General features: G+C 40.6%; 1 protein-coding gene across 1 annotated transcript in view; it reads right to left on the reverse strand.

Annotated features, from left to right (window-relative positions):
- LOC134006107 (tetratricopeptide repeat protein 39B-like) overlaps positions 1-6854 on the reverse strand; it is a 27902-nt gene extending 21048 nt beyond the window's left edge. Inside the window, exon 1 of the mRNA XM_062445189.1 lies at positions 6591-6854. Within this exon, the coding sequence (XP_062301173.1) occupies positions 6591-6629 (39 nt within the window). The 5' untranslated portion in view covers positions 6630-6854. The remainder of the gene's footprint in view (positions 1-6590) is intronic.
- Positions 6855-9946: the final 3092 nt, after the last annotated feature.

Below are 9946 nucleotides of genomic sequence, written 5' to 3' on the forward strand. Positions count from 1 at the left end.
AGGAGGACCAGAAAGATCAGAATCCACTGTGGAACCTTGAACCCTTAAGACCCATTACACATAAATAACATAGAGAAAACCAACAGAGGAGGGAAGAAGGAAGGACAGAAGGAAGGACAGAAGGAAGGAAGAAAAGGGGAGGGAGAAAAGAACGAAGGGAGGAAAGAAAGAGAGAACGAGAGAGGGAGGAAGGAAAGACGGAAGGAAGTAAGGGAGGAAAGAAGGAAGGAAGAAAGGGAGGAGAGAAGGAGGGAGGGAGGAAGGACAGACGGAAGGAAGGAAGGGAGGAAAGAAGGAAGGAAGGAAGGGAGGAGAGAAGGAGGGAGGGAGGAAAGAAGGAACAGTCAAAACAGACGGAGGTTAAGCAACGTTCAGATTATGATCCAAACCGTTGAGCTGCTGAACGTCCAACAATAGAAAGTCTGTGTGAATGTGAAGCCGGATGAATGAAGGTAAAACTATACTGCTGTTATTTACATTCCAATCATACCTGAGAGTCTTAGAATAAATAATTACTCATTGGTTGACGTTGCATAAAAAGGGGGTCATAGAAAAGTCATTGGACCACCTCGCTGCATGTTGCTTTTTCTGTATTTCTCGTCATTCCTTTAATTCCTGTCTGCGATTATCTGCTATTTACTGTTGTGTTGCTGGGCAGCGCGACCGGATGACTCAACCAAAGTCAGCTGAATTCCTCCGTAATGAAATGAATTAGATTGGAGGCTGACAGAGGAGCGTCTGTGAGCTCCGATGAGGAGATAAACTGGCGAGGTGTGACGCAGGACACCACAGACCTCGTCCACATCATCCATCTGATCATCCAAATTGGGCTTGTAAACAAAAAAGATGCTGGATTTAGTCACTCAATCAGCCTGGAATGTCTGGAAGGAAGAATGATACCAAGAAAAAGTCTCACTAAGGCGACACTTGGGACTGAGACAATTCAAACCTTCTACAAGACCATCCAGTGTTTAGATCGACTCAACCTCCCCTACATCCACTCCAATGACTTTTTCAATCTCAATAACAATCTGTACAACCCCCTTAAACCTCTTCAAAGACGCCTATATTCAGTTTAACCACCTAAAGGACCCAAAGAGACATACTCAGGTACTGCTAGAAACCACATTTCAAATAACTGTGATGCCTCTGCAAAGACGCCTCGCACCACATTCGATAAAAAGGGTCTTGATACCCTTCGTGCTCATGTATTGACTGATGTAATTGAAAAATCCCCAAAGGGACCAAAGGCAGATAAACTGGTGAGGTGTGACGCAGGACACCACAGACCTCGTCCACATTATATTATAAACCTTCTACAAGACCATCCAGTGTTTAGACAGTCTCTATTAACTCTAGATCGACTCAACCTCACCTACATCCACCCCAATGACCTTTTAAATCTCAATAACAATCTGTAAAAGCACCTTAAACCTCTTCAAAGACGCCTAAATTCAGTGTAACCACCTGAACCACCTCAAGGACCCAAAGAAACATACTCGGGTACTGCTAGAAACCAGGTTTCAAATAACTCTGATGCCTCTGCAAAGACGCCTCGCACCACTTTTGATAAAAGGGTCTTGATACCCTTCGTGCTCAGTTCAGTTCAGAGCTTTATTGTCCCTCGAGGGGAAACTTGGTTTGCAGTGACAGCACAAAAAACAACCAACTCAACAACCACAAATAAATAAATAAACAGTGACATAACAAACCTCATCTCAGCATACAGCACAACCAAACTTGAGGAGAGCAATCACAATATACCAATGACATACAAGAGCTCCATTCGAGAGTGAGCTTCAAAGATGCCAGGGACCAAAAGTCTGATCAATTTGGTTGATTCCAGTGACTGATGTCATTGAAAATCCCCCAAAGGGACCAAAGGAACCCCCATAGTTAAGGCAGATAAACCTCACAACATTGAAATGTAACACCTCCCTGCTGATAAAGATACATGTTCAGTAGATACTCTGAGGTCTGATGGGTCAATGTGTTAAAATAATAAAGATAAAGATGTTTATAAAAATGAAGAATACACATTAAACCCTGTTTTTATGCCTGAGTGGAACATAAATAGCAACAATAATTAGTGTGTTTATGCTGTTTTTATGTTCTCTAAACATTTAAAGCCCCTAAATCCCTTTACACAGATCCACTGAACTTTCCTGAAGCACAAGTTATAATCTTGTCCCGACTTCTTAAAACTGAGTCCTCCAAAAAACTCAAGACTTCTGTTGGGTTTTCTCCAAACTGCCACAAAGACCCTGAAAGCCCTTAAAGCAAAGTCTGAGGTCCTGGAGGTTTTCAGATGCTGCAGTGGTTGCATGTAAGAGCTGTTTTATTATGTCATTGATTTATTTGGTATAATTTCGGCCCATCAGTGAGGATGGAGGGTTAGTGGGAGGGTTATGGGCATGATGGGGAGGGGCAGCATGATGTAATAAAGTCCTATGTGATGCACTTAAGTGACTTTTTATGCATCCATGTGTGAATATAATCATGTCAAAATAACCAATGAAAAAATAATCACCAAAAATGTCTCAGGTTCTCTTTAGAGGTGCTTACAGACAGATAAACTCTCAGGCCTCTTCAGACACCTTGCAATATATTTCCTAAAAAGTCTGAGTTTATCACCCCAAACATCCAATATACCGACTACACATGTTCGATCGGAGAGGAAGAACCAACCATGTAAGTCTTTATGAGGCAGCTCAGACTGCCTGATCTCAGAAATCACCAGAAACTCCACTTCTTTCTGTTCCTCTGTTCCAGTCTTCCTCCTTTTTACTCGTGTCTCTGCATGTCTATGAAGCAGATTCGTAAAGCTGCAGGATTAACATGGATTTGCTCGAATCTATAACAATAAAAAGCTCCTGAAATCTTCTCAGGCTGACTAAGAACACCTTCGACACCTTTAAAGAACATTTAACAGGATTTAGAATATATCATGCATCCCCAAAGACGTTGAAACATGCCCAGACAGTAGTTGCACTGGGACACTCCCAGTTTGAACAATACGGCCTCTGATGGACCATCAAGCTTTACTAGAAATATAAAGGTTAAAAAATAACCGCGGCAGTTGAATTGCATCATGCTACCAGTCAGAAACCGGGCAGGATTGCAGGGATGACTGCTGCGCCACGACAACACATATTGAACTCCTGAAAGCACGAGTCGGTGATGTCATCATCAGTCATTATGGATCAGAAGAGATGTTTGTTTAGGAAGCAATCATCATATTCTTATCCATCTTCCTGTGTTAGTTTGAGTGGAAGCCAGCGTGTGGTTGAAACCTGATCTGCCATTTACATAAACTCAAACACACACACACACACACACACACACACACACTCAAACACACACACACACACACGAGAGCCTGATGGTATCATCTCACTTAACCCTCCTGTTGTCCTCGAGTCAAGGAAGGAAGGGAGGAAGAAGGAAGGGAGGAAAGAGAGAGGAAGGAAAAAAAGAGAGAAGGAGGGAGGAAGGAAGGAAGAAAGGAAGGAAGGAAGGAAGGAAAGAAGGAACAGTCAAAACAGACGGGGTCAATTTGACCCGGGGGGACGACACAAAGGTTAAAGCTGATTATACGGTGCTGAACTGGTGCTGAACTGGTGCTGAACTGGTGCTGAACTGGAGCTGAACTGGTGCTGAACTGGGAAGATCTACAGTTCATTTTATACCTGCGTTCACCTCTAAACATTACAACAGAGAAGATTTACTGCTGGGAAACACCTTCAGCTGCTGTCACTGTAAACCGATGACATCATCACTGTCAGTCAGGACGGACACATTACTGGGACCGTCATGGCCGCCTCTGTAAATCAAACATGTGATGTGGAAAATAAGCCGTAAATGAGGGCGGTGAGGGGAAGCAGTTAGAAGGAAATCAGAGTGAAATCTGTCAGTAGAGTGTGATGAAGTGTTGTATTAAACAGACGACACACAGAAAAGTCTCTCAATAAAAACATAAGAAATAAACACTTATATATTGTAGGTTTGCTGTTTGTTAGTTTGATTAACCTTCATGTCGTCCTCCCGGGTCAAATTGACCCCGTCTGTTTTGACTGTTCCTTCTTTCCTCCATTCCTTCTCTCTTTCGTTCCTTCATCTCTCTTTCCTCCCTTCCTTCCTCTCTTCCTTCTTTCCTTCCTTCCTCTTTTCCTTTCTCCCTCCCTCCCTCCTTCCTTGTTTCCTCCCTCCCTCCTACCTTCTTTCCTCCCTCCCTTCCTTCCTCCTTTCCTTCCTTCTACCTCCCTTCCTTCCTCCTTTCCTCCCTCCCTCCCTCCTACCTTCCTTTCTTCCTTCTTTCCTCTGTCCTTCTTTCCTTGCTTCCTCCCTTCCTCTTTTCCTTTCTCCCTCCCTCCCTCCTTCCTTGTTTCCTCCCTCCCTCATACCTTCCTTTCTTCCTTCATTCCTCCGTCCTTTCCTTCCTCCCTTCCTGCTTTCCTCCCTCCTTTCCTTCCTTTCTCCTTTCCTTGCTTCTACCTCCCTTCCTCCTTTCCTCCCTCCCTCCTACCTTCCTTTCTTCCTTCTTTCCTTCCTTCCTCCCTTCCTTGTTCCTCCTTTCAATCATTCCTCCCTCCCTCCTTTCCTTCCTCCTACCTCCCTTCCTTCCTCCTTTCCTTCCTTCCTTCTTTCCTTGACTCGAGGACAACAGGAGGTTTTAAGCAAATAAATGAATTAAGACGCAACATATAAACACAAAACTGATGTTAAAACTAGATTTTGGGGCTTTTTCTGAGACACCTCTTCAAGATGATTGGATTAAATAGGAGCTTTTATCATATCGTACCCGTTAATACTGAGTTTTAAAGCACCAGAACCAGAACCAGAACCAGAACCAGAGCAGACACACTGACGGTTGGGCTAGTTGACCACTGTGCTGGTTGATAATCCAGCATAGAAACAACAGCAGCTGTAGGAACATAATGGTATAATGATAATCTATAAATACATATTGAGCACCACAGACACAATATGCATTATATAGAGAAAGTAGAATAATACGAACATATGAGATTATATACACACTAAATAATCATCATCAATCAATAATAGAGCACCAACACAATACTGAGATAATGTTAGTTGTTCTGAGCCAGTTTTGACATTGTTTTTATTTGACTTTTGTGTTGTTTACTCAAACTAAAGCTTCTTATTATCTACTCTACTCTTCTTAAACGTACATGTCACTGTTTGTTATTGATTACAGATACGTTGTGTATCTTTTAAATGTCATATTTGTACAAGAAACAACCGTTTTCGACAGTTTTTTAGCTAAAGCTTTGTTGTGTTTAACAGTAACTCAAAGTCATAGATTGCTGCTGAGTAAAGTTAACCCAACGATGTCTGACTGGTGCTTTATTATAGCGTGTAGGAGTTTTATAGGAACCATATAACAAAAGTTAATGTTTAATATAACAGACAAAATGTACGTTAAGAATGTGGTGATAAAAGAGTCAGATACAGTTATTAACAGAGAACTAGGCCTGAGCGATATGGACACAATCAGGTATCACAGTACTTCTGACCAAATACATTGATATAAATACTACAGTAATATTGTAGTGATGACTATTGGTGCTTTCTATATTTACACAATTTTTTCTTAATCATCAGTAAGGTGGATATAATGACAAAGTGAGTAAAGGCACATAATAGAACAGCTACAGTTCAGAGAATTACAGTAAATCCCTTTGAAACCAGGAAAGTACAACACTTATGCCACATCGCAATATCACGATATCTAGTCTCATATCACGATATCGATATAATATTTACATATTGCCCAGGAATATTACAGTATTAAAGGAATATTTAGGAGTTTTATAATCAGTTAACCATTTTGAGAAGTTTTTTTAAGAACAAAAGCCCAAATTCTCTGATTCCAGCTTCTTAAATGTGAATATTTCAGTCAATAAAATAGGCGATAATTAGTATAGAATGATAAGAGTCTCAATACTAAACATCACTAACAGGAATATGTAAGTTACCCTTAAATATTGAATATTATTGTAACATTAGGTAGTACGTCACTATAGGACCACCAATGTAAAGCAAACATACCAAATAATTAACCGATTAATTGAGAAAGTAATCGGTATTTACTAAAGGACGATAGTCTCCATATTAACCATCACTAATAAGAATATAAAGGTTTAAACTTGAAATAAGACATAATTGAGACATAATTGTGACATCATATGGGAGTTCACTGTATCTGCAATGATTAGACGATTAATTGACTGACAGAAAATTAATTTACAACTATTTTGATCATCCATTAATGGTTTTAAGTCATTTTATAAGAAAAAAATACAACAATTCTCAGCTTCCAGCTTCTTCAATTTGAACATTTCCTGTTTTTCTTTAGTCTTCTATAACATCTCAGGTTACATACTGACGTTTGGGAAACAATTTTAACCATTTTAACCGATTAATCGAGAAATAACCGATATTTGCGATAGGACGATACAGTCTCCATACTGAGCATCACTAATAGGAACATGAAGGTTTCCATTATGAATGAGCCATAATGAAACATGACGGTGCGTCTCTGCAGCTCTGCGGGGGAAACTCACCTCCTCCTCGGCCGCGGCTCCGTTGCCTACGTGGGCCATGTCTGAGCCTGGGATGTCCCCCCTCGCGTCCGCAGGCCAGCCTGGTTCCACCGCTGCTGCTGAAGCTCCTATCAGGAAGAAAACCTCCGTCCCATTTCTGTCGGTCACAGCGGCGTCCAGCTGCTCGTTAACCGGCTGCACATCTGCAGGATCTCCCCGCGCTTTATTCTCCGTTATTCTGCTATGTGACTGCTGCTCGCGCTGCTCTGCCCGGTGCTGTCTGTGCTGTCGGTTACCTTTCTCTCTTTACTCTCTTCCGTGAAGGAGAAAAAAGCGTCTACGTTTCACACACTGAGAGGAAAACACACCTCCTGCTTCCTTCTCTCCGCCCACCAAACCGCTGACATACAATAACACACAACGCTGCACGACTGCTCTTCATTTCTCCTCTTTTAGAAGCAGCTTGTGTCACAATCACACTGAAGTACATTTTAATTATGTCATATTTTATATTTTATATCATCTGAACAGCAGTGGAAGAAGTATTCCGATTATTTACTGCAGTAAAAGTACCAATAAAACAATGTAAAGTCCATTACGAGTATTATGAGTGATGTAGTATGCAGTATTACAGTAAAAGTACTTCTTTCCTCTGTCCTTCTTTCCTTCCTTCCTCTTTTCCTTTCTCCCTCCCTCCTTCCTTCCTCCCTCCCTCCTTCTTTCCTTGCCCCCTACCTTCCTCCCTTCCTTCTTTCCTCTGTCCTTCATTCCTCTTTTCTTTTCTCCCTCCCTCCTTCCTTCTTTCCTCCCTCCCTCCTACCTTCCTTCCTTCTTTCCTCCATCCTTCCTTCCTTTCCTTCCTCCCTTCCTAGTAAAGTGGGTGTGTCATACACGAAAGTGGGTGTTTCATACACTAAAGTGGGTGTGTCATACATTAAAGTGGGTTATTCATACACTAAAGTGGGTGTGTCATATAGTAAAGTGGGTGTTTCATACACTGAAGTGGGTTTGTCATGTAGTAAAGTGGGTGTTTCATACACTAAAGTGGGTGTGTCATGTAGTAAAGCGGGTGTTTCATACACTAAAGTGGGTGTTTCATATACTAAAGTGGGTGTGTCATGTAGTAAAGTGGGTGTTTCATACACTAAAGTGGGTGTATCATACACTAAAGTGGGTGTTTCATACACTAAAGTGGGTGTGTCATGTAGTAAAGCGGGTGTTTCATACACTAAAGTGGGTGTCATGTAGTAAAGCGGGTGTTTCATACACTAAAGTGGGTGTGTCATGTAGTAAAGCGGGTGTTTCATACACTAAAGTGGGTGTCATGTAGTAAAGCGGGTGATTCATACACTAAAGTGGGTGTTTCATACACTAAAGTGGGTGTGTCATGTAGTAAAGCGGGTGTGTCATGTAGTAAAGTGGGTGTTTCATACACTAAAGCGGGTGTATCATACACTAAAGTGGGTGTGTCATGTAGTAAGGTGGGTGTTTCATACACTAAAGTGGGTGTGGCATGTAGTTAAGCGGGTGTTTCATACACTAAAGTGGGTGTTTCATACACTAAAGTGGGTGTGTCATGTAGTAAAGCGGGTGTTTCATACACTAAAGTGGGTGTGGCATGTAGTTAAGTGGGTGTATCATACACTAAAGTGGGTGTTTCATACACTAAAGTGGGTGTGTCATGTAGTAAAGCGGGTGTTTCATACACTAAAGTGGGTGTTTCATACACTAAAGTGGGTGTGTCATGTAGTAAAGCGGGTGTTTCATACACTAAAATGGGTGTGTCATGTAGTAAAGCGGTTGTTTCATACACTAAAGTTGGTGTTTCATATACTAAAGTGGGTGTGTCATGTAGTAAAGTGGGTGTGTCATGTAGTAAAGTGGGTGTTTCATACACTAAAGTGGGTGTGTCATGTAGTAAAGCGGGTGTATCATACACTAAAGTGGGTGTGTCATGTAGTAAGGTGGGTGTTTCATACACTAAAGTGGGTGTGGCATGTAGTTAAGCGGGTGTTTCATACACTAAAGTGGGTGTGTCATATAGTAAAGTGGGCGTGTCATATATTAAAGCGGGTGTTTCATATACTAGAGTGGGTGTGTCATATATTAAAGCGGGTGTTTCATATACTAAAGTGGGTGTGTCATATAGTAAAGTGGGCGTGTCGTGTAGATGGACCCACTTGGACTTTGCACCCAAAACAGGAAACGTATACTTTAAATTTTCTATTAAACTTTATTTGCAGTTAACGGAAGACAGAAACAATCATAAACGTGACCTGACAGCTTCAGAGACGCCTGCGAGTAAATAACGTCCAAACTTTATTTACTTTACTTACTTGTAAAAAAACTGCATGTTGAACCTCTGACATTTTATTTACGGTATTATATATATATACTGTATATATAATGTAAATATTCAGCTCGTTCACAGATAATAAAACTCAACACGTCAAAAAACTCGTAAAAAAAATCTCTGTAAATAAAAATTACATATTTACAAAAAACGGCTAAGTCGGTGAGAACCATGTAGAAACAACTGTAACAACTGCGTACAAGTAGAAAAAACATCTTACAGTCACAATAAAATACAGAATAAAATATATTGCTATACAAACTTTGCTTTACGCTAATGCTATGCTAACACTGTGCTAACAACTAACAGTCGTCTGTTAGCGTTGATGCTGCCGCTGTGCCGTTGAGCAAGGCACCAGGTCCTCGGCAGCCGTGGAAGTGTGAACGTGAGGTTGTTTAATGATATTTATGGTTTAAAGCTGATGTGAGTGTCGGTTTCATAACAATCTGATGTCAAATATAACAAACCCCCCAAAAAAACAACAACAACAAAAAAAGAAAAGACTACATTTCCCATGAGCACCATCACTTCCTGTTCTCCCTTTTTACACAATAAACGTTTCAGTTTTTTTTCTACTGTAAATATACTCAAACATATGTATTTATCTGTAGATTAAGAGATGTGAAAAAACACTGTGCACCTTTAAAACCAACGAACGAGGAGTGTGAGTTTACACCTGATTTTATACAGACTTACGGGGACCCGAAGTCCCCATAAGTACTATTACACAGAAGAAGAAAAAAAGAAAAACAACAGAAAATTGAAGATGTACCCTTTCATAACATCAGATAATAGTAAGCAGAGGTAGATGAGGGTTATGGTGAAGGATTTTAAAAAGGTTCAGTTCACCAAATATTACAATAAGAAAGGTTCGGTTTACCAGATTTACGCTATTAAAAAAGCTGAAATGTAAACACAAGCTGACGTTATCGTAGCTCAATTAAAAAGGAGAAAATGTTTTCAAGTGAAAGCAACTAAAAACAAAAAAGGAACTCGTTCAAATCGTCATGTTTTTTTTCATTTT

This window comes from Scomber scombrus, chromosome 23 (assembly GCF_963691925.1).
Source record: "Scomber scombrus chromosome 23, fScoSco1.1, whole genome shotgun sequence".
NCBI lineage: Eukaryota > Metazoa > Chordata > Actinopteri > Scombriformes > Scombridae > Scomber > Scomber scombrus.